Source organism: Terrapene carolina, unplaced genomic scaffold (genome assembly GCF_002925995.2).
Source record: "Terrapene carolina triunguis isolate 2854851 unplaced genomic scaffold, T_m_triunguis-2.0 Scaffold95, whole genome shotgun sequence".
NCBI classification, from domain to species: Eukaryota; Metazoa; Chordata; order Testudines; family Emydidae; genus Terrapene; species Terrapene triunguis.
This window is the reverse complement of record NW_020664446.1, coordinates 18528937-18553848: the sequence shown is the minus strand read 5'-3', so window position 1 is coordinate 18553848 and position 24912 is coordinate 18528937. Positions and strand designations below refer to the sequence as shown.

At 40.2% G+C, this 24912-nt stretch overlaps 1 protein-coding gene across 8 annotated transcripts in view; it reads right to left on the bottom strand.

Moving 5' to 3' along the window:
• The window catches only part of TACC2 (transforming acidic coiled-coil containing protein 2), a 142497-nt gene that overhangs the window by 54096 nt on the left and 63489 nt on the right, over positions 1–24912 (bottom strand). For all 8 annotated transcript variants that reach the window (XM_024216996.3, XM_024216994.3, XM_024216995.3 and 5 more), the window contains one exon: positions 5196–5365. In XM_024216996.3, coding sequence (XP_024072764.2) covers positions 5196–5365 — 170 coding nt within the window. The remainder of the gene's footprint in view (positions 1–5195; positions 5366–24912) is intronic.

The following is a 24912-nucleotide window of genomic DNA, read 5'->3' as shown; positions in this document are numbered from 1 at the left end:
GCAAGTAATGGATTAGAGCAGTGCTTCTCAATCAGGGGTTCATGGTTCCCTGGCGGCGGCTGTGAGACAGTGTCAGGGGGTCCACAAAGTAGGGCTGGCATTAGATTGACTTGGGCCCAGGACAGAAAGTTTGGAGGCGGGAGTTGCGGGGCTAGAGCCCCGAGCCCCAGCACCCTGTGGGACAGAAGCCCCAAGCCAACCCCGCCCTGCAGCTGAAGCCTAAAGCCCCCAACTCTGCAGGACTAAAGCCCCAAGCCCATCATCCATGGGGCAGAAGCCCCTAGACCCACCACCCCATGGGGCAGAAGCCTCAAGGCCCCCTGGACCAGCAGCTGAAACATGAAGCCTGGAAGCTCCCCTGCCCCCTGCGGCTGAAGCCTGAAGCGCCCTCCACTCGGCTCTGGAGTTTTATAGTATGGTGGGGGGGACTCAGAAAGAAAAAAGTTGAGAACCCATATATTAGAGAACATTATTAATTCTAGCTGTTGGGAGATCACACAATGGCCCACTGCATAGGGTACTGAACTGGGAACTCATAAACCCTGGGTTCTGGTCCCTACTCTCCCACAGGCTGCTGTGTGCTCTTAGGCAAGTTGCTTCACTGCTCTGTGCCTCAGTTTCCTCTCCCACCTTTTGTCTGCTTAAATTATAAGCTCTTTGGGACTGTCTCTTCTGCATGTCTGTAGAGTGCCTAGTACAATGGGAGCTGATCTCAGCTGGAGACTCTAGGCACTAGTGTAATATGAAAAATAAATAATGAGTGGATGACAGTAAATGTGTATGCTGATTTTACACTTCTACGGATGCTCTTACGTGAGAGCATGACAACAGTGTTTAATGTTTGACATTTTAATCTATAGCTTATTATCTGACAAATAGATGAGGATAGAAGGGTATTACAAAGAACTGAAATGTTTGCACAAATGGTAGAGGAAAGTTATTTTCCTCTACTGATATCAGTAAGAATGAATTACTGCTTAATGTTCTGTGGTTAATTACAGAGAGAACTCAACCATCATTTATGCAGCATTTTATAAATCAATTAGGTGTTGATGACATTTTAACATGATGACATGAAAGTAAAGCTCCATTGGTCTGCAATAACAAGCGCAGCTATCCTAATTTACTTATATTTGTAAATAATAATAAAGACCTGAACTGTAACTGGCATGAATTTTCTGTGCCACACAGAAGTGAGGGGCTTATTAGCATAAATACCTCTGTTATAATATATTAGAGATGGATGGAAGAGGCAGTGTTCAAGTCCAGACTGAAGTTTGGAGTTGGGGTTCAAAAGAAACTCTGGGTAGAAGTTGACCTTTGACACACCTTCCTTCCTCTCCACTCTTTGCACCCTGCCTGGTGGGCTTGGGGGAAAACTGCAGCCAGGAACCAGTCAGGGATGCCAGCCAGTAGAACAGCTGCAGAAGCAGCCAAAGTAGGGACTTTTCAATGTTCAGACAACTTTCTGAACTTTTGACTGGGCTTGTGCTGATTGGCTGTTTGCTCCAACCCTCCCTCACAGTCTCCTCCTCCTTCTCACCACACCTGCCCCATGACCCTGTTCTCCCCTTGTCCTGTCCCCCTTATCCTTTTTCCCTTCCATGTCCCTGCTTCTTTCCCTTTTCTTTCCATTTATCTGGTCGCCTCCAAACTAAACCCATGCCCTCGAAAAAAAACATGGAACTAACATGACATTTGCTACCATCGCTTTGCTGCTTGTGTGTTATACCCTTTTCCCTGCCTCTTTGGGGCAGGGTCTGTGCTATTACTGTGTTTGTACAATGCCTAGCACAATGAGGCCCTGTTCTTGGTTGCTCCTTAAGCACTACCATAATGAATAATAAATAATAATAATAATAATAAAAATAAATCCACTGTTTTTCCAAAATGCTGTAAATCTCATAAAACCCAGGTAGTCTCATGAGGTTATTTGCCACTGTGGGCAGAAGTCTCATGAGAACAGCTAATCTTGCATCCAAACCAGGTCTCCGAGCAGTTAGGCAACATGGTTGTAATCTCTTCTCTTGTGCATCTCCCACCAGTGTACCCACATGTGAACAGGGGATACTCCACATAGCCCACCCTGCTAGCTGCTTAAGAGGAGGATAAGCAGAATAGGAGACAAAGCCAAGCTGCTACCATACTGAGTAGGTGTCCTGCAGCCTGCCCATGCTCAGCCCAGCGTCTGAAGAGCTGGTAGTGGGAAGGATCCTGGAACCCTGTTTCCTCATTCACAAGTCAGAGGAGACCCAATCTCCCACCCAGCTCACATGGAGATCGTGCAGACCTCCAGCAGTCAGAGGAGAACTGTGCACCTAAAGAACTGATATCTAGCCTTAAGTTTTAACTACATTTTACTTTCAGAACCTTTATTAAACTTACACTGGAGTTAAATACATTAAAAACTCTCATCATGTCTCCTCAGCACTGGGGTCCAGCTGTTGTGCTAATCATATCATGAAGCATAATTACAATCGTCTGCATACATTATTAATGTCAGGCCTATCTGGAATCATGTGTTCCAAACCTACCATTCCCCCCCCACCCCCCCCCCCCCCCGCCCTCCGGAAGACAAAGCTGCCTGGTCTCTAAATTGGAACACAGATTTTATGTTATTTTCTCAGTTGCAGTTTGCCAGGCCCTGCAGGTGCCCTTATTCCTCTTTTACTGAAATGGCACCAATGTGACCTTTGTTTCCCAGATTTATGCTACCAAGTAGGAGCTGTACTTCAGCTCCATTGAAGCCCTGTGTAAGGGACGGACTGTGTGTGTGTGTGAGAGAGAGTATAACCTATGAGGCAAGTTAACACTAAGATAACAGATTTTTAAAAAGAACAGGAGTACTTGTGGCACCTTAGAGACTAACAAATTTATTTGAGCATAAGCTTTCGTGGACTACAGCCCACTTCATCGGATGCATAGAATGGAACATATAACAAGAGTATATATATATACATACATACAGAGAAGATGCCATACCAGCTCTAAGAGGCTAATTAATTAAGATGACCTATTATCAGCAGGAAAAAAACTTTTGTAGTGATAATCAAGATGGTCAATTACAGTTTCTGGTATGGCATCTTCTCTGTATGTATATATATACTCTTGTTATATGTTCCATTCTATGCATCCGATGAAGTGGGCTGTAGCCCACGAAAGCTTATGCTCAAATAAATCTGTTAGTCTCTAAGGTGCCGCAAGTACTCCTGTTCTTTTTACGGATACAGACTAACACGGCTGCTACTCTGAGATTTTTAAAAGTGGCTTTTAAACATTTCACTATTCACATTGAAATAAGTGTCCAATTAACCAAGTAACAGGGACGCTAACTGATGTCTCCTAATAGATTTTAAAAGGAAACATATGCTTTTGCATTTCACTCCTACACTTGAATTTTTCTTGCAGCAAGCCACTGTGCTGAATAACTGCATTTTACTAACTTTTGAAATGCTGTGTACTGCTCTGTTAGTTTGTTGTAACTTGTCTGTTGCAGGCAAGTTTTACCTACAAATGAAATACTGGCATCAAAATAGAACAGCTAGAATCAATAGCCTTTAACACATTGCAGTTTACAATGGTTACAAATGGATACATTCAATCTCCCATCTTTTCTTAGTAATATCCTAAATGAGGGGAAAGGGAGGAAGGGGAGAAGAGAAACACATGGGCAGGAAAGTACATCTGTGATCAAGGATTCTGAGTAAATGTGAATCTATTGTAGTAATTAAAGACCACACTCCAAGCCTGCTTAGCATATCTGCTCCTTTACTCTCTCTGCATTTAAATTCCTTTTGCAATTAGGGAAATTACATTTGTAAAAACTGATAAAGAATAAGGAAAACTGGGAAAAGGAAGATCTGAGGATGAAAATGAAGAGGTACTAGGAGACAGAGGATTTCTTCTTATCATGTCTTTTTAGTTTTTTGGCATTTGTATACTGGACATTTCTTCTGCTAATTATAATTACAATCAAAACTCCCACGTTTGAGAATTTTAAGTCCAGAAATTCTGAAGGAAGACTAACTAGCTGGAGACATGTCTGGAACGTATCTTTTGTCCAAAGACCCTCTCCCCCCCCAAAGAGATTGACAGACTTTACAGACTACTCACAACTTACTGATATCACTTTACCCACCTTCTGTGGTAAAAGCTGGCAGTTTTAGAACAGCACACAGCAACCCTATGCATCCATTCAGATGGAGAGAACCTTGTTCTAATGAAATACATGGGAATTTTGGGTAGACAAAGTGAAAGTGTTTTACTGGAATTGAACCAAGATATTGAGCTAACTGCTCATCTCTTGCAAAAAGTGTGATGAGGCATTTAATGACCATAAATAGTCACATTGCCTGTTTTGCAGTTCAGCTGAAAGTCACATTGAGCTCCTTGCTAATAGAAACAGCTTCTACTGTCACATCTTCCATTACTTAACTCAGCAAACAAAGGAAATTAGGGTTTTTTAGACAGAATTTCTTTACATAAAATACGATATTCATGTTTTAAGAAAAATATCTGTTTCGTTGCCGTGTTACGTACTAATTATATACATACTGCTATATTGCTACATGGCTTTATAGAATTAGTCTTGACTTCCTATTAACACATCCTGAACTTCTCAGAATATATCATCATCTGGTCATCACTTGCCATTTCAGGTGAAATGAGATCCGAAAATACCCTCCTATTAACTGAGATTATTAATTATACCTGATTATACAGCTATGTGTGTTTAGTCATCTGACTAGTTTCATACAGTTCTGAAAACATCAGGAATAAGGAAACTGATTTAATATGAAAGAAATGCACCCAAGGGAGTTTTTCCTTGTTTCACAAATCATATTATGGGCCTGATTCATCGCTACTTACTCCATAACAGAGTGGAGAATCAGGCTATATTTTTTAAACAAAGATGATGGTGCCAAAACATACTAAAGTTGTATCAGGAGATGAATGTGTTGATTGATAATACAAAAAAAAAAAAGACTGCTGATGATAGTATTTAATATGTAATTGTCATTATCAAATTATGATATATATTATTTTTTCCAGTAGGAAGAGGGCACAGCATATACTAACTAATCTTCCAGCCATCCTTTTATTAGCACCCTTTCTTTACTGGGATTAACACTGATGTCTCCTTACAGTCACATCTTCCTGAGTGATCCAGCCCACTCATTATATATATTCATTACCTGTGTCTTCCAAGGGCAGCTGTGGCCTTATTTCCTGTTCAACTGTGTCTACTGCTGCTGCTGCTGCTTCTACCACCGCTACTTCCAGTGGTGGCTGCGGTAGTGCAGGTGGAGCCTTTACAGGAGTGGTGGATTCTGGTGTCTCAAATGCTTCTTCAGAGTCTGAACTCCTGAGGAAAATACAAAACAGGAGTTTCTTTAACAACCTGGGCTAGTGAGCAAAGTGAGCTTTTGTGTGTGGAAGGAACAAATCAGACTTTGAAATGCCGGGGTTTCTGAGTGGAGGAAGCAAACCTCCGCTGTCAGGCTACCTCTGCATTTCTCACAGGTGGACTACGATGGATTAATTTCACACGTGATTTCTAGAGCACGAATATCATGGTCGCAAGTTTTCTCCGAAGAAATCTTTATGCTACTTAAGATTTCTCTGTCACAAAGTGAACATGCACTCAAAAAGTAAATGCTTCCTGAGAAGCCTGCTGTGCAGTGCAAAGGAGACTCCAGTATGAAAGCCAAAAACAATGCAACCTTTTTTATGAATTTCTGGAGCTTTTCTTGTCACAGGCATAGACAAACCAACACAGAAAGACAAAAAAGGAGCTTCTCAGGAGAGTTTCATAGCTGTTTATTAAAGGCTACGGCTCTAAAATAATCAAGCCTTATATTGCTGTGTGTGTTCTGACAAGCTAGAGAGCACACACTAGAATAACTGATGGATAAGTCTCAACAGCAAGCCCCTGGCCAGCCCAGCCTCTCAGAAATGTTACATTTCATCACGGCTGTATTTTTACATAGCATTTTCGGCAATGATAAGTGACAAGGCTGGAAAATGCATTGACTCCTGTGTGCTATCAGTAATATATTTCCACCACTGCATTATCACATACACATAAAAAAAATAGAAGGATCACAATGGGCGCAAGCATGTAAAAGAGGTGCACAATGGAGACAACCAAATGAAATGCAAGCTTGAAAGGAAACAACTATACGAAAGGATGCACTAAGTTAGCCTAAAAATCAAATGAAGATCTACATTGCACAAGGACATAACATGTTGCTCTACGGGGAGAACCACTTTAGGAAACTGTCCTTCTAGAACTGAAAGCTATGCACTTGATGTACTTTTAAACAAACAAAACAAACTATATTTTAACATTTTTAAAACAATTTTTGCGAGCCAAGAATGCAATAACAGTATTGTCTTGTTAATTACTTAGCAAGCATTTCTGCTGGTCAGATGCAGTTTTTCCCCACTGGGTCTGTAATACAATGAATTGAATGGTGTGACAGTTTCCTGAAAGACAGGACTGACTTGCCTATTTCCAGTGATTCTCTGCATGGCTAGGAGACTGTAGTCTCCACTGCTTCTCACAGCTGTCCACATCCAGCGCGCCCACTGTATTGGGGACAAAATTTGCCATGAAGTGAAAGCCATTTCATCCGTGGAAGTACTCTACAAGCCGTCCTGATACAGTATGTAGAATCAAGGACTTCTCTGACTTCATTAAAGTTAAAAGAAAACTCTGTACTGCCAAGCAATAAATTCTGTTTGGGTTCTCAAGGTTTTTCGATTATCTGAAGCAGCTCCATGTCAGATAAAGTGCAAGTGGTGGATTTGCATTCTATTACATTCGCTTAAATCTCTCAGCATGAAGCCTGTGTGGGCTATAGCAGAAAAGACCCTGTCGTTGTTCCTGAAAGCTCAAGTGGTTAGATGGACCGGATTCTCTCCAGTTAGCTCTGCAGAATTCCAATGAGAACTCAGTCTTCCTAGTTATATTGTCACAGCACACGCATCTACTTGGAGCCTACCATTAGCTCTGGAGCTAACGGATTACCACTACACCGCTGCAAAGCTGAAGGATTTCTGCTAAGTATTATTCTGTATGGGTTTTTTTCTGGCTAGGTCTATTGTGCATAAAGTTATCTCCTGCCTGTGGAACTTCACAAAGGCTAACGTGTCTGTCTATCAGTTACTACTGCATCAACTTCCCCAAATGCATTCTTTGCTTCAGAACTCAAACCATATTTGTTCAGCAGCCTACACAGCTGAGTGAGCTTATTAGGAGGTGAATTGTAGTTTTTTAAATTATATTCCTTCAAAGATGCAGCATCTCTCAAGTTCACAATATTTTAAGATCAAGAATCATTGCAAACAAAGAACTTCTGTAAACAAAAAGAAAGCCTTACTTAGAATGAGTATCTAGCTGAACAAACACAGTCCTTTCCCTTTTCCTGACAATTGCAGGAACCTTTAACCTCACTTTGTCTTTGAAACGATCTGGGGAAAGCAATTTGGTTACTGTTTGATGTTTTCCTAACTGAGAAAAATAAATTTATTTTAACTAAAAAATAAAATGAGAAAGTTACCATGTATATGAAAAGGACTGAAAAATAGCACAAATCAAACAGCTTTTTACATAATTCGATCATGTTTTATGCATAAAGAAAGAATATATGTCCTTCCCTCCTTTTAAATATATGAATATAGTGTGATATTATATTGGGCAAGTATACTGTGGTCCTAAAATAATAATAGCTGCATATATATGTAGAAAGCAAGTATTATAAATATATATAATATGTAGCATGTGTATTAATTGGGTATGTACATATAAAATACTGTATTACATATAGTGTGAGGAAAATGTTTATTCAAACTTATTCAAGTCTATTCAAACTGTAATTCATGTATAAAAACTGGCTCAATGACACATTCAAATTTCTATCATTATGTATGTGCTACTACAAGGCTGCTGTTGTTTGTTTTCCTTTACAGCTTAACTTACTCTGCTTCTTTCTTGGGTGAAGGGCACACAACCCATGGCCACCTGCTGGAAGTATCCAGAGGAAACTCCCTGAGTTCAAACCAAGCTTCCTGGATAAGAAAGAACGGGGCCCTATGTTTCTACCCTTTATGTCTACAAAGAGAACCTTACAAATGTGAACTCATGTTCTGCTGTCATCCTGAATCTGCAGACAGGCAGCTCTAGTGCCTGTGTTGCAGCTCATAACTTTCCTAAGCAGCAGCAGATTGAAAATGAGAAGACAGATTCTGGGCTCTTTCATTGCTGCTAATAGTCTCAAGCCAGTAAGCAACAATAAAACCAATAAGAATCATATCAACTTCATTCTGAAGCAGAGCTGGGAAATGGAGCTCAGAGGAGGATCCAAGAAACATAGAGCTCTAGAGAAGGATCTAACACCACAGAATACCCTGCCACAGCTAACAAGTTGTGGGAGAGGTAGAGCTGTGTGTGCGCGCGCGCACACACACACACACACAACCTTATAGCAACTAGGAGGTGTGAGAAGTGGTAATGGGGAGAGGGAAAAATCTACACTTCCTTCCAATAGCCAAAAAGATGTAGGGGTCTTTAAACTCTGATATAAACGATGGAGCCCAAGATAAGGTCCCCAAATGACCCCTTGATAGGAATCCTAGCCCCTTTCCCAGAACTGGATTTTGAAGAAAGGATGGTTATTTCCATCAGGTTGGGTCCCCCTCATTTTTCCTAGTGACCTCTAGCTAATAAGTTTAGTCATCTGGCCACTAGTTGCCTGGTAAATTTTTCAACCAGTATTTCATCTGCCAATACTTTTTTGCTTTTGATTAAGTAATATTAGTGCAATATTCATAAATGTCTTTACTATCCTAAATACAGGAAAAACATAGTAAATAACTAGATAATGCTGCTGCAGTATTTGAGATATAAAAGACAGCACTGGGAAGTTTTTAAGGATGATCAGTGTCACGCAGCCATGTCAGTAGTTCCTAGGCCCCTGCTTTACCATACTTCCTTTGGAAATATTAATCCAGAAATGCTAATTGATACAGCAAACTAGTAAAAACAGCTAACATTTGAGAGATGTGACACAAAGGAAGTTTCCTCTTGAAACAAAGAATAAACAGCATCACTTTGCCAATATTATCTGTTCTAAATGGAATTAGGATGCTAGGAATATAATAATATCACAACGGAACCCAGGATGAGTTATGAAATTTAAGTCTTTCACATATGAACAATCACCTGCACATTAAACTTTTGTTGTTTAGGCTAGAAGCAGATTCTTACATAACCAAATCCCTCTATTTAAAAAATATGAGCACATGCATATGTATAGTAGAGGTTACATTATCACCTTCCTCCCTTTGTGACCAGTTTGTTTTATAAAGAGTATAAGGAAAGGCTAGTAAAGATTTTGTAAGCACGATTACAGTGAATATCTATGCTTCAACAGTTTCCTCTAGAATTTGTCTGTAAAACATATTGTTAGCATCTTCAGAGAAAAGAAGAAAGTGCATTCCTTTCTCTCCCCCCCGCCCTTTGAACTGACATTATGAAATATAAAGTAGGATTATAAAGAATAATACATTTAAACTTATTATTTTGATTGGTTTATTGAATGTCTTCTAGAAGTGGCAAGGAAGGCAACAAATATTTACCACAGATTCCTGGAAGTCTGCTACAGTGTAACCTCAGAGTTAGGAACACCATGGAAACGGAGGTTGTTCGTAACTCTGAAATGTTAGTAAACTCTGAACAAAACATTATGTTCTTTCAACAGTTTACAACTGAACATTGACTTACTACAGCTTTGAAACTTTACTATGCAGAAGAAAAAAATGCTGCTTTTAACCATCTTAATTTAAATGAAACAAGCACAGGAACAGTTTCCTTACCTCGTCAAATCTTTTTTTTAAACTTTCCTTTTTTTTTTAGTAGTTAATATTTAACACAGTACTGTACTACATTTGCTTCTTTTTTGGGGTCTCTGCTGCTGCTGGATTGCATACTTCCAGTTTCAAATGAGGTGTGTGGTTGACCAGTCAGTTCATAACTCTGGTGTTCATAACTCTGACGTTCTACTGTACTTTGTTTTCAGTGATCACTGGTTGAAGGGATTTTAAAAAAACATGGCAAGTGATCAAAACTTACCAGACTTGTAAACTAGTCAGTAGGTAAATTTGTTTGATTAATGTGCTTAACATCAAAGGGAAAAAAGTATCCTTGACAAGTAATCAAATGAAGAAAATGGTTAAGAGATATAAAAGTAGGTCTTTTCCATCTCTAACTTCTATGATTGTTTATTTCTGCACATACCTTGACAACCAACAGACGATGAAAATCAGTTGAGTTAGAAAGATAATAAAGAAAAAAAGAAAATACAGATGGCAGAAGCTTGAATTGGACTATAGAATGATTAGGTGTGTATACAAGACTCTAGAGTGCAGAGAGGGTCTTGTTGGTAGCAGGGTATAATGAATGCGACTAGAAAGAGGGAGATGAAAGAATCTTTCTCCAAAGTTACTGTTGTGACAGACCCAGACCAGTGGGGTACAGGAGTCTGGTAGAGGACAAATATACTGGTCACTGGATGAGTAGTTTTCTGTTCCCTGAGTGACCAGAGCAGGGGCTGCACTAGAGTAATCAGGAACCTGCTAGAACCAGTTAAGGCAGGCAGGCTAATTAGGACACCTGGAGCCAATTAAGAAGAAACTGCTAGAATCAATTAAGGCAGGCTAATCAGGGCATCTGGGCTTTAAAAAGGAGCTCACTTCAGTTTGTGGTGTGAGTGTGAGGAGCTGGGAGCAAGAGGTGCAAGGAGCTGAGAGGGTGTGCTGCTGGAGGACTGAGGAGCACAAGCATTATCAGACACCAGGAGGAAGGTCCTGTGGTGAGACTAAGGAAGGTGTTTGGAGGAGGCCATGGGAAAGTAGCCCAGGGAGTTGTAGCTGTCATGCAGCTGTTACAGGAGGCACTATAGGCCCTGGGCTGGAACCCGGAGTAGAGGGCGGGCCCGGGTTCCCCCCAAATCTCCCATTTGACCTGGACTGTGGGTTCTTCCAGAGGGGAAGGTCTCTGGACTGTTCCCCAACCCACATGGTGAATCTCTGAGGCAAAAAAATCCGCCAATAAGCGCAGGACCCACCAAGACAGAGGAGGAACTTTGTCACACTGTATAAACAGCAAAAGCAGTGTACATACAGCATTTTTGGACTACGGGAAGAGGCAGGAAATGCAAGAATAATACTGAATCAACACAATTCTGGCATGGTATGAGAACACTTGTGAGAATTCACTGTTCCCACTCCAATGGGGAAACCTTGGGATTTTGCCCAGTTACACAAATCTCAGGAGGAAATAATAAAGGAAATGACTTGGGATGACTTCTCTTCCTCAGCTTTGTCCTCACAGAAACCCCATCCTCATTAGATACTTTTTACTCCACTAATGCAACTGAAGGGTACACATTAAAACAAATCCTCACTGTATTTCAGTCTGAAGAATAAATTCACTGACACTACAGCTGGACGGAATTCAGTAAGTGCAAATGGGATCTCTCCATTCTGATCTCTTCCCACTCATGCCACTTCACCCTGTTAAAGTGCTGCAATCACTGAAGTGAAGTGATCCCAGTCATCACTTTGAGACTAGGCTCACTATAAAACCTGTTACAAAGCTGACAGGATTTCCTCAGCTTTATCAAGAGTCCTGTATTTATTTCATGCTCTTGTTATAATTATTACCCAACAATAAGAAAACAGTGCAACTGTGCATGCAGGCTTCATCTAGCAAGAAGAAGAAAAATGGATATATTTTACTGAACCTACACTAGGCAAAAGACCAAAGGGGTTAGCACAAGCTCTGTAAAAGGTGGTATAAATAAAGTACATCGTCCCAATGCTGAGCACAATGGTCCAGATTTGGAACCAATGTAGGTGAATGCAGCTTTATTAATCTCTGTGGAGGTTTCTTCCAATGTAATCAACTTTATATTTGTTTCTGTTCTTAGCATACAAAAGAAAATTCCTACTCAGCTACCCAAAAGCCATGGAGCATTCTGCTGTGCTAGCTACTGTGGCACTTAATCGGGTGGTGCATACTTGCATGACATTTTTGAGGGAGAGGGTTCTGAAACCGTTACCAACAGCCAGGGCTCACTGGAGTGAAGAAGTGGCCTCTCACCATGCCCCCTCCTCTGGGAATGCTCCCTGTACTGGGGCCTGGGAATGGAGCTAAAGGGAATCCTCAAGTAGCCAGTTAAGCCTACTTTTAGGCTGCTTTTGCTACCAGAGCTAGAGAGAGCAGCGGGAACAAGTTGGTTTGCTCTACTTAGAATTTCTGAAGTTGCAAGAAACTCTTGCCAATGGACTCTGCAGATCTTCTGCAGGCATTTACTTTGGAATGAATTGCTCTTAAAGATAAATGCAAAGTATTTCACTTAGGAAGGAAAAATCAAAGGCACAACTACAAAATGGGGAATAACTGGGTAGGTGACAGTACAGTATTGCTGAAAAGGATCTGGGGTTATAGTTGATCACAAATCGAATTTGAGTGAACAATGTGATGCAGTTGCAAAACTGGCTAATATTCTGGGGTGTATTAATAGGAGTGGCATATGTACGACGCATGAGGTAAGTGCCCCATTCTATTTGGCACTGGTGAGGCCTCATCTGGAGTATTGTGTCCAATTCTGGCTGCCACACATTAGGAAAGATGGGACAAATTGGAGAGAACCCAGAGTAGAGCAACAAAAATGGCAAAAGATTTAGAAAACCTGACCGAGGAGGAAAGGTTAAAAAAACTGGGCATGTTTAGTCTTGAGAGAACTGACTGAAGGGGGATCTGATAACAGCCTTCAAGTAATAAAGAGAACAGTGATCAATTGTTCTCCATGTCCACTTAAGAAAAAATTGGCTTAATTTGCAGCAAGGGAGATTTAAAAAGTTTTCCTAATATCCAACCTAACTATAAGGCTAGTTAAGCTCTGGAATAGCTTCCAAGGGAGACTGTGGAATCCCCATCCTTGGAGGTTTTTAAGAACAGGTTGTCAGGGATGGATTAGGTTTACTGGGTCCTGCTTCAGTACAGGGGGTGGACTTGATGACCTCTCAAGGTCCCTTCCCAACATTGATTCTACAATTCTATGATTCTACAATTCAATGATTCTACAATTCTTATCTGCATTTGTAGATTTCCATGACTCTGCTCCACAAAGGCACAAGTGAAATACAAATAATAAGCTACTAATACCTGTGGTGAAAAAATGCAAATAGTGGCCATGAGTTTTTTTCCCTGTTATAAACAGATAATCTGTTATTTTACATTTAGTATAAATTATATTGCAGTTACAGAATTTTAATCTGCATAAGTGCAGTGTATTTATTTATGATCTGACCGTATGAACTCAGTCCTCACTTTCATGGTTCAGAATTACCAAAGATGACCTAAACTCTAAATATTGTTTGGAAAATTAAGTTAACTGTTTAGGGTAGCTGGTATTTACTGACCACAGTGTATGTTCCATAAAAGGACTGAGTGGGGAAAATATTTCACAATTATGGCTGAAGATGATTTATTATTTCTAGTACCAGACCTGGGAAACATTTTACAATACAAAATAATTGTTAAATCATATTTAATTATCTTATTGTATAATATTTGCCTACTTAGTGAGTTCCAATTAAACAAGCTAATATGGGACTCTAAGTTAAATTAGCCACTTTAATACTGTGATTGTTAGCTGTATCCATGTATTTTTATATAATCGCTTTTAATATCCATCAGTGGACAGGCTCAAAAATGTTGTAATATATTTGTATAGGGACCCCTAGGTAATAGTGGAAATGCTGAGGTAAAGTAATCTAATTATCTAAGGCAACTGATACCATTAGATGTTATAGTGATGAGTGGTATAGAAAACCCTAAAGAGAAATATGCACAAGTTAAGTATGACGATTGTAGGATTCATTATCTGCAATTGTTTCCCCTGCCCCTCCCTCAATTTACATTCTGTATGCAATCAAAATGGCGAAATCCCCAGACAGAGTGCAGCAGTACAGCCAACATAGTGAACCTTTTCCCATTCATGGTGAAGAACAGGAACAGTGACCTTAGTCTGACCTATAGAAGCTGGGTCAGCAACTTATCAGGTGCCATTTAAAGCCATCTGCCCTGCTCACTCCATTTCTTCCCATGAGGGAGCATTTTCAGTACAGGACTTTGCCGTTATCCTCAGTCAGAAGATGGGGGAGGTGCATACATGTCACTTATGTGTCACTGGAATCCATTTACAAGATCGTTCCTTAGGGGCACATTTTTGACTATTAACTATTAATGGACTGCTATCACACAGTTGTAAGGAGTTTCAGTGACAAGATCATCTATCCTATGATTTAATAAATCCATGTTCAGTCCATACTGGGAGGAGGCAAACTGCAAAGCCCATCACAATGTCTAGACAATGGTGGTAACAAAGGAGTACTGAAGAGGGAATAGCTGAGCTGAGGGCAAAATTACAGATCTGATTCCAATCTCATTGACACTGGTGTAACGCCACTGTCTTAAGTAGAACACTATTAATGGTTTGCACAGGTATAAGATCAGAATCAGGACTTAGCTTATGGCTGTTTTTATACAAAAAGTCACCATTTTTAATACTAGCTGGAATGCCGGAGGATTGTGTGTGTGTTTGCAGGAGGGTGGGGTGGATATTATTCTGTGAAGGATTCTGGAGAGTCTGTGAGATGTGGAATGCCCTCAGTTTCCACTGAAGCCAATGGGGAAATGACAGTGCTCAGGGCCTTGCAGGATTGGGCTCTTTGTAAATAACTATGATTTCCAGGGGAAATAATGTGGGTGTTTAGGGGTACCAGCCAGGAGAGAAGTATTTAAAAGCCAGTGTGTGCCTGACATGCCTCTAAACACTGGGATATTTGAAAGTTTCTTTCTTACCCAGTTTAATGCCAAAAAGCAGCAGAGGATTATCTTGTCACAGAACAATTTCATTATAGATTACCTAGTTAGTGGGTTTCCTTGCATCCTCACTGTGTAACACTCATTTAATAGCCCCTGTAGAGCATCTCATGCTGGAACCACCTTAGAACTGGACCACATTATGCCAAAACACAGCTACATCTGCAGTGGCCCAGGCATCCAGCTTCCTGTACCAATGCAAATAAAAGCATCTTCACAAAAGACATATATCAATCTAGGAGGGACTTGTGTGAATATATTCACTTATTGGTAACAGGCTACAGAATAAAGATATCTGGATAACTTCCTGCAGCAGTAAATCCTACTTAACATAGTTTTAGGAAGTTAAAACATGGCTAAACAATTAAAGAGTTTTTTTCCTTTTTTGTCCAAAAGAATTTTCCCCAAGATAAGGAAAGTGTCATGTGACTATTTTATGGCTTGAACTAGAAAGCAAGAGAAGCATACTTTGCAGTTTTCATTTTTATTTTTTAAAGGTGCACTCATAAAATAAATTCTGTTCATCTGAAAGGTAGCCTATATTAGTGCAATGCAATTATACAAGTAGTAGTATTGGCATCAATGTGTGCAGCAAGCAGGGTGGGAATTGGTGTCTAGAGAAGGATTTCAAGATTATTTCAGCATAAATATACCTATAGGACTCAGGGAAAATATGGCTTCCCAGAAAATAATCAATATTACATTGGAGCTGATGCTTCCCAGCCCATAAATGATGGTTCATGACAAGCACAAGGTTTAACTCAAAGACATAAAGCAGCAAGATAATTCTGCATAATGTGAACTAGAAGCAGGGATTGTTTTCCTGTTTTGGACAACCCCCCTCCCCCCAAAAAGTACCCTCTGGGCCTGATTATGCCCTCAGCTATACCAGTGTAAATCAGGAATAATTCCATTGGAATATTAATAGGAGTTACACCACTATAAATCCAGTGTGATGAGTAAATCTGCCCAATGACATACTTGTACTAATGTAACACTAATTATGTGGTTTACACGCTATCAGAAGACCAGTGAATTTTCAGTTTGTAATCCCTGGACAGTTTAGCAGCTAGAACAAGGTGGTGGATTTTCTTTAAGTGATACTTAGATGCTGTGGACTATATTTTCAAAGTATTGTTTGGGCTTTTAGCTGTGGCAAATCCTTAATGGGAGTTGTCTCTAAAATACCGGAAATAACTTTGAAAATGCCTCTTTAAACAGATTACAAAGGGAAAACTATAAATCAAAAACCACCACCCACTCTATGTAAAAATGTCTGATTTCGCATGGGCTGACTATTCTGGGAGTCAGGTTGTTAACCTGATAATGTAACTGAGAAGAATTAAAGGGAAATGAATAGAAAAAAAACAAAGACTTCTGATTTCCCCCCTCTTTTTACCTTCTGTTGTTAAAAGAAACCTCATTATTACAACTAAATAAGATTGGATAAAAATGAAATTATTTTTCTACTTTTTTTCTACTTGACTTTGTGAATTTGACTGGAGTTGTGTTTTAAGTCAGATTCACTCTTTCCCCAATAAAGGTCAGATCCCACCTATGTGCATCTTTCACACAGCAACAGAGAAGAGAAAAACATCATAAAATATAGAAAACCATAACTGAAAAATCACAAAAAACTGGCAAGGAGACGCAGGCACAAGATGTGCGGAAGTAACCAAAACTACTTTTAACTCAATTTTGAAACTGACTAGAGTTCAAATTCCCTGTATTGCTTTAATTCAAGAGAGCCCAAACTGCACATTAAAAATCTCCTTTTAAATGTTATAATTTTTCCTGAGAGCTAACAGCTCTAACAGGGTTTGCTTTTCAGCACTAGCCATATAAACAGGGCCGACGAAAGTGGGGGGAAGCCGGTACAAATTACCGTGGCCCGGCGGTCCGGAATGGGGCCCGGCTTCCCCCCTCCCCCCTTGTCGGCTCTGTTTAGCCGGTCCGCCCTTGCTGGGGAGCCTGAAAAAAATTTTTCACCGGGGCCCGAACCCGCTCTCGGCGGCCCTGAATATAAATGAATGATGAAGTTAATCCCATCTCGCTCGCTCGCTCTCATAAGCCTGTTTGTCCTCTTTCTTTACCCCAGGTTTATTCTGGATAATCACATATATGGTACAGAGACAGGACACAAAGAACAGACCCAATATGGATAATTTTCTATTCTCAAGTCTCTTCTTAGCCCATGTTTCTTTTTCAATGGAAATCACTTAATCAACAGACAATCATCTTGACAGCATCACAACAAGAACTTCATCTGTATACCTCTAACTAACCAGGTCACTGTTCTATATGCAGTACAAATGCAGAAGTCTCTTAAGAGATGGGAAGAAACAACAAAGACATATTTAGGATATCCCAATATTCAGTGCTAGAAAACACTTACCAGGAAGATAGTTAAAATTATCTAGCAGTTGTAATCCAAATTACTAATGCACCTTATTCATGGTTCTGTGGTTCACAGTGCTATTAGATCAGACTGATGGCATTCAAATTAACATCAGCTGTTAAAGGCAGAAGTATTTCCTACCCAGGACAGGCATCTTTCATTTGCCACTTAGTGCCAAGTACTAAAATCTTAATGGAGGAAACAAAAGCCTGTTAAATATACCTTTGGTAGGCAAGCCAGGTGGCTCCATTCTTAATGCTTTACAATATCATGCAAAGACTGCAAAGGAAAATCGCCAACACCACATTTGAAACCAGAGCTATAAGTTTTGGTTACTTCATTCATCAGAACTTCCCCTTAAATCCTGCTAGGGACCAGCCCTCTGTAGCCCACAGATTAGCTCAACCACAGAGTTCAGAAGACAACAGCAGAAAACCCATCTCTGCAAGTTGTGGAAATGGATCTACGACTCATTTAACCTCTGGGAGAACCCCTGGCTATGGTAGTACTGAAGATTCATGAAAGAGCATTAGTCTGTAAAGCAGAGAGAAACTGTTCCCTTTTCATTCTGGCGAAAACGTTATACTGGTTTTATTGTGGCTCCTTCCAGGGAGGGGGCAAAGGATTAAATTTGCCATTTGACAAATGCAGTACAGGGAAGAGGAGAAGTTCCTAACACCTCTTCCCCAAGCCAAATTCTTCCTGGCTTATTCTTATGCAACCCCTCTGAATTCACTGAATGCATGGGAATTAGAGCAGGGCAGAGTTTGGCCCTCCATGAACAGATTTCCACTAATCTTTACTCTTCCATGGTCAACGTATAGAAAAGTGAATGAAAGACAACACTACCAGCGAGCACAAGGGGGCAAAGGAGTGACACAGCCTCATCAACTAAAAAGACAACCATTGTACATGCTAATTATGTCAGAGAACAATTGCTCCCTTAGACCTGGTGTACACTGGGGGGGGAATCAACCTAAGACAGGGGTCCCCAACGCGGTGCCCGCAGGCGCCATGGCATCCGCCGGGGCGTCTAAGTGCACCCGTGTACTGGCTGGCGGACGAGCATCCACCGAAATGCCACCAAATTTCGGCGGCATTTCGGCGGCGACGCCTCTGGATGACGCTGCTTGTCAGCGGCATTTCGGCGGATGTTCGTCCGCCGCCACGGTCCTCCGTGGCTCGTCGTCTGGTGCCCGCCAGACGAAAAAGGTTGGGGACCACTGACCTAAGATATGCAACTTCAGCTACCAGAATAGCGTAGCTGAAGTCGATGTATCTTAGGTCGACTTGCCTCGCGTCCTCACGGCACGGGGTCGACTGCCGCTGCTCGCCCGTTGACTCCGCTTCTGCCTCTCGCCGCGGTGGAGTACAGGAGTCAACGGCAGAGCGATCGGGGATCGATTTATCGCGTCTACACTAGATGCGATAAATTGATCCCTGATAGATCGATCACTACCCGCCGATCCGGCGGGTAGTGTAGGCGTACCCTTAGTTATTTTCCTTCTTGAAACAGAGGCTAGACTGCACACTTCAGGTGAAATCCTGGCTGATTGAAGTCAGTGGAAGATTTGACTTCAATGGAGCCATGACTTCATGTTACAGACCATATGCTGCTCCAATTATCTCAATACATTGAAATAGCATCTCAATAAGCACTGACAGAAAGCCGTGCCACATTAGGTGCCTTCTCAGCACAATGGTGTGCTGGTAAAAGTGGGAGGTGATTTAGGATGACACCTAATTGACTTGCATCATACCTCTATCTCCCAAGAACATGGAGAGATAAAATACACATTTTTTTGTTTCTTCCCTAGTCCCATCAGTATTCTGAAGTGATGGCCCTGCACTTTGGAAGTTCAAATATGAGGCTTTCAGATTCTTTCCCTGAAAGATTTAAAAAAAAAATCCGTTCCCAACACACGACTGAAATCTCTTAAATTAAAGCAAGAAACAGATAGCAGGCTCAATAAATGTAACTTTATATACCGAAGCAGATGAAAACTCAGAAGCAGAGGTTTGCTTTCCTAATTATTTCTGCATTTCAAATAAAAGCTGATCTATATTTAACACGAGGAATAATGTCACAGTGTGCAGAAAAAAAATTCCCACATTCGGAGAAGTCTGCAAACCTGAATATTTATTTTAATTTCAGAACCTTCCCTCTTTTGAGACACAGAAACTTTAAATGAAAAAGGCCGGGATTTTTTTCAAACTTCATTTTTCACACCAAGGAAACTAAGGCCCTAATTCTGCAGCTTGCAAAGCTGGAAGGCACTGAACAGCCTCAACTCCTCTGTTGGTTGGATGGATGGCAGCTATATGGAACAATTAAGATGGATAAAGTTCTACTGTTAAAATTGACTATAAAAATGGCGATGCTAAGTTCAATATTTACTGACTCTAAATGATTTTCCAAATAAAAAGTGTTCAGTTTACAAATTAAAACGTCTGTCTGACAGGCAAACTCTACCTGGGCTTCAAGAGCTTCCATCTTGCACATTATCCCCATTTAATAGGATATGCAGGCCATACTAGGCCCTCTGTGGCTCCTGTGCAACCTCATACAATTCAAGTATCTTTGCACAGGTTTGACCAATTGGAATGTAGTAAACAATTCTTTTGATGACACAAGAAATACAGAATCCAGCTAGTTTTCTCTTTGTTTTGTTGGCTCTGCAGGGCTACAAGGAGTATAAAGCAGTATTACTTATTTTGCCAATAAAAAGCAGCCATCTCACTCTAAATACACATATATCCATTAAGTGGGACATACTACTTTTCCTCCTTCCCCTCATTTTTCACAAAAGCACTTAATGCTTCTTCAGACAGGTGGAAGACCTAAAGGATTCCCTAGGCAAAATATAAAAACGCCTCACAGAGGCATTCTAACATTGGAGGTACAGCTTGCATAAGATTTAGTAATATCATTTCCATATTTTTATTCAACCAAATAGTGGTGTCAATTAAGCCCTGTGCAGCCCGAGTTGAAGAATTTGCCCCATTGTCTTTGAGGGGAGGTACATTATATAGCTAATTCCTTGGCACTCTTTTGTAACAAAATAAGTAAGTTAGGGAATGCTATAAAGCCAATTAGTAAATGCAAAAACTCTATATTGAGATAAGGTCTCAGAAAAAGGAAAGTTATGTATTTATGGATAGAGCTATTTTGCATGTACCATACAAGTATTCCGAAAAATGAAAATATCCCCAGGCATTAATATTTCAAGACACACTGTTTGAAAACATGACTAATATAAATTTAACAAGCAATAACTTCACCTCCAAATTAGTTTTCATAAATTTAAAGAAAAACCAAAACTTTTAAATGGGTGAACTATTTAACTTTAAATAATGGCTACAATGTATGTGCAGAAATGCCTTTTTATACAGATTTTTACAACCAATACTAGTATACATTTTACAAATTGCCTATATGAATAGTTACAGAACAGGTATAACGGTTCCAAAGGAGCCATTATGGTCCATATCAGGACAAGCACAATGTAGGCAATTGTAAAAATACATTTTATGTGACACAGAACTGTATTATGTGCCTTGGAAACAAAGGATGAGTGCTCAAATTTTGTTCATGTCCATGTACACCCCCTAAAAACTTTTGGCTAACTTTTTTGGTTTTGATTTTCTGCACATTTGACCAGACTGCTGTTAGTGACACATACGGGCTTGATACAACGCCCTCTGAAGTCAATAACAACACTTCAACTGGACTTCAAAGGGCATTGGATCAGGCCATTAAGAGTTCAGACCACGGTTGCTAGGATAGAAGATGGGAAGTTTGATGGCAGAAATCACATGGCATTTCTCCTTTTTCCTTGACTAGATGAACCATTCTCATTAATGCATGCAGGTAACCCCAACTAAGTAGAGAGACCTCTTGGACTGAATGTATTCCCCTGCAGGATAGACAGAATGGTCAACAAAGGCTGGATCAGAAATTAAATTTATGCTGCACTACCTCTTACTACAACCATGCAGGATGGACAACTTATCAATCTGGATCACTACCAATTTTGGTTAAATAACAGAAAACAAAAACCTTTAACACTATTAGTATAAACAAGTTTTATATAAAAATGCCTGCACTTTTGCCAGAATCAGTTCATAAAAATCCTTCCTCATACTATTAAAAATATTTTCCCAGAACAACTAAATTAGCTAGAGTAATTCATTTCCTTTAAACCTGTGAGAAGGCAAAGCTACATTTAAATAGAGTATTTAAAAAAAATAAGAAAATGAAATGGTCAACGATGCCTGTGTTTATGTACATACAAACATAAAACATCCAATTAGCTAACCACAGCTCTTAACACAAATCTGACAGCCACTCATGTTTGAGCCTTTCTAGGCAACCAAGATACCAAAAAAAGACTACACACAATGGAAAGGAATACTGAACAACAACCTGCAGGGGCACCAAAGCTTTGGCCTAATACCAACGATCTGTAGCGTTAAGTTCCTTTTCTTGGGTTCTGATCCAGCTCCCACTGATGTCAATGGGAGTTTCACCACTGATTTCAGTCAGAGTTGGCTCAAGTCTCAGTCATTTTCTCCTTGGATTGGCAGGGGGTGAAAATTTCATAGAGACAGCTCTTGATGGGAGGAAGTAACATTGTCAACCCTTTGGCTAATCAAGGAATGGGCTGATGGTTTCTGAATGAATCTTACCCAGTCCCCTCTGGCTACAAGGATGGTGTCTATAATGAGCCTTAAAGCAAGATGTATTTAGTGCAGGGGAAAATCTTGGAATTTGATAAGGAGCCAAGGATCAATGGGATGAAAATGGATAAATATTCACTACCAGTTCTACTTTGTTAACATTATGAAGAGTTTGAAAAGTTAGAAATATTATTAAACACTATAATATAAATAATGTAACAGTTGGCAGCTGGATATGATTTTTATCCTCAAAGTTTCCCTTAGTGAGTCACAGGTTAGGCAGGAAAAAATAATCTCACTGCCACACATTTTGTGTGTGTGTAAATTCACACACCCAAATACAGCATACAAATATTAACCTACACTCATTTCCTCTTATTTCAATCAAGTCCATACCCATTATTGTGACCAGGGACGGCTCTAGCTTTTTTGCCGCCCCAAGCACGGCAGGCAGGCTGCCCACGGCGGCTTGCCTGCGGGAGGTCCCGGTCCCGCGGATTTGGCGGCATGCCTGCAGGAGGTCCCCAGTCCCACGGCTTTGGCGTACCCGCCGCCGAATTGCCGCCGAATCCGCGGGACCGGCAGACCTCCCGCAGGCAAGCCGCCGAAGCTGCCTGACTGCCGCCCTCGCAGGGACCGGCAGGGCGCCCTCCCCCCCCGGCAGCTTGCCACTCCAGGCACGCGCTTGGAGCGCTGGTGCCTGGAGCAGCCTCTGATTGTGACTGAAACAAGCACTTGATTTTGCTATCCATATGACCACCAGGGTGCATAATGCAGTTTGTACAGCACATGGCAGAGCTTATAATGTCAATAACCAGGTCTGAATTACACAACTTTTCTTATCATGCACTTCCCTTGGACTCTTTCCTTTTATCCCATTCAGAACTATGACCTTCCTTACTAAACGTCAACTGTTTACTGCCAATGACAGAGTTACCAATAATCCCAGGCTAAAGCAAAGAAAACTGATCAAAATGAAGGGTAGAAGTTCTATTATTTTTTGATTTGATTAAAGATTAATTTGATTAAACCTTCAGGAGCCAAATTAATAGAGGTTCACATAGGCCAGTGAGTAAAATATGTGGGAAGACAATTTTTTTAAAAACCTAGCATCCTTTCTGACAAGTGCAAGTTGTGCTTTCAACTGATTGTATGTGCATGTAGTACATCAAAACCTGTCCAAAATCTATGCTTGTTAAGCAATTTGTCTTTAAGAGATTTTTCCCAAGTATCCCAGAACCTAATTCTCCTCTTATGCTGATTTTTTTAATCAGTGTAACTCCACTGACTTCAGTAGTGACTCCTGACTTTACACTGTTGCAATCTAGAGGAGAATAAGGCGCAGAAAGTACAATTCTCATGGCCAATTCCATTAAGAACCAATCCTTGTTGGATCACAGAAGGGTTGCTTAAGGTACAGAGAAACTTAACCAGACAGCTTATCATCTGATTTACCTGTGTCAATCAGATATTTAGCTATCCAAAGTGCCAGTATTGGCATCCACAATTTGTTTGCAGGTGCAAAGTTATATGGGTGCAAATTTGCAGGAGCCAAATGCACCCACAAAAAGGGAGGCTGATCAGAAACCTAGCAGCAAATGCAATTCAGGTACAGATATGCTCAACTTCATACCATAGCAGGTCTCCACAAGACAGAGCAACTAGATGCACATTTTGTCAATATAGGCCCACACATATTCATTGTTTTTCATAGCATGCAGTTTGGATCTTTTAGGAAATACTATATTTTCGTAATTCAATATTCTTTATTATTCATGTGCTACAAGACCATCAGCATCTTTCACTAACTATTCTCAAATACATCACCAGTTGTCTACTGACTTATGAACGGAAGGTTACGTCAATGGTTCACACTAGGCACAAAGAGGTTACATTGAAACTCCATAGCAATTCTTTTAAAGATAAAGGATCTAGAATATTATTTCTGTACACAAACATTGCTGAAAGATGTGACAGTTAGTGCATTTGACTTTCACTGTCCATAAGACAAGAACTAGTACTGTTTGATCAAGGTGTTTTCAGGCGGTGATGTAACGAATTCTTAAAAGGCTCTGAAAATTATAAATGAAACAATGCACTATCCATATTGCCTGATAACGTGAGTCAATGTTAAAAATAGATATAGTGGTGTGTGTAGATGAAAACATAAATTTAAACAGGTTTTAAAGATAATGAAGCATCACTTCATTCCAATTTAGCATTAAAACAGATGCTTAATATCAGAAGATTAGCAATACATAAAACAGGACTATATGGAAAATATCTGCACTGGTGTATCGGTGCTAAGAACAAAGGCTGCCGAAACCCATTTAGGCCAGTATCTTATGAATGTAACAACATAATATTAAGCAAAGCTCTCTGCAGGGTACACTGGAATCTCACAATAGGAGCTGTATGGCCTTATGATCAGGGTTAAAAACCAGTTACTGTACTATTACTCCCCATTGACTCTGAAGACATTCTTATAAGAAACACAAAATGTTTAAGCACCCTCAGAATGTAAGATTTACATTAGGAAAAAGATGCTGCATTTAAAAAATAAGTAAATAAAAATGAGCTAAATTAGGTCAGTTTTAGACACCTGCCTTTGTAATGACATACATACATTTTGGTGAGCTTAATGTATCTTCCTGATGCTAAGTTAATTTCTGAACATGTTAATTAAATATGGTCTGAATAACTGAAACAATAAAAGACATGGCAAGTCTAATAAAAATCCATTGGAGGATAAAGGCCACTTCCTTATACACTAGCATGGTGGTTTACAGGGAAAAAAAACAAAAAAACCCACACACAGAATGCTGGCTAGTGAACTGACAAATCCACAAATAATAAATGATAAATTCCAGTTTACAAA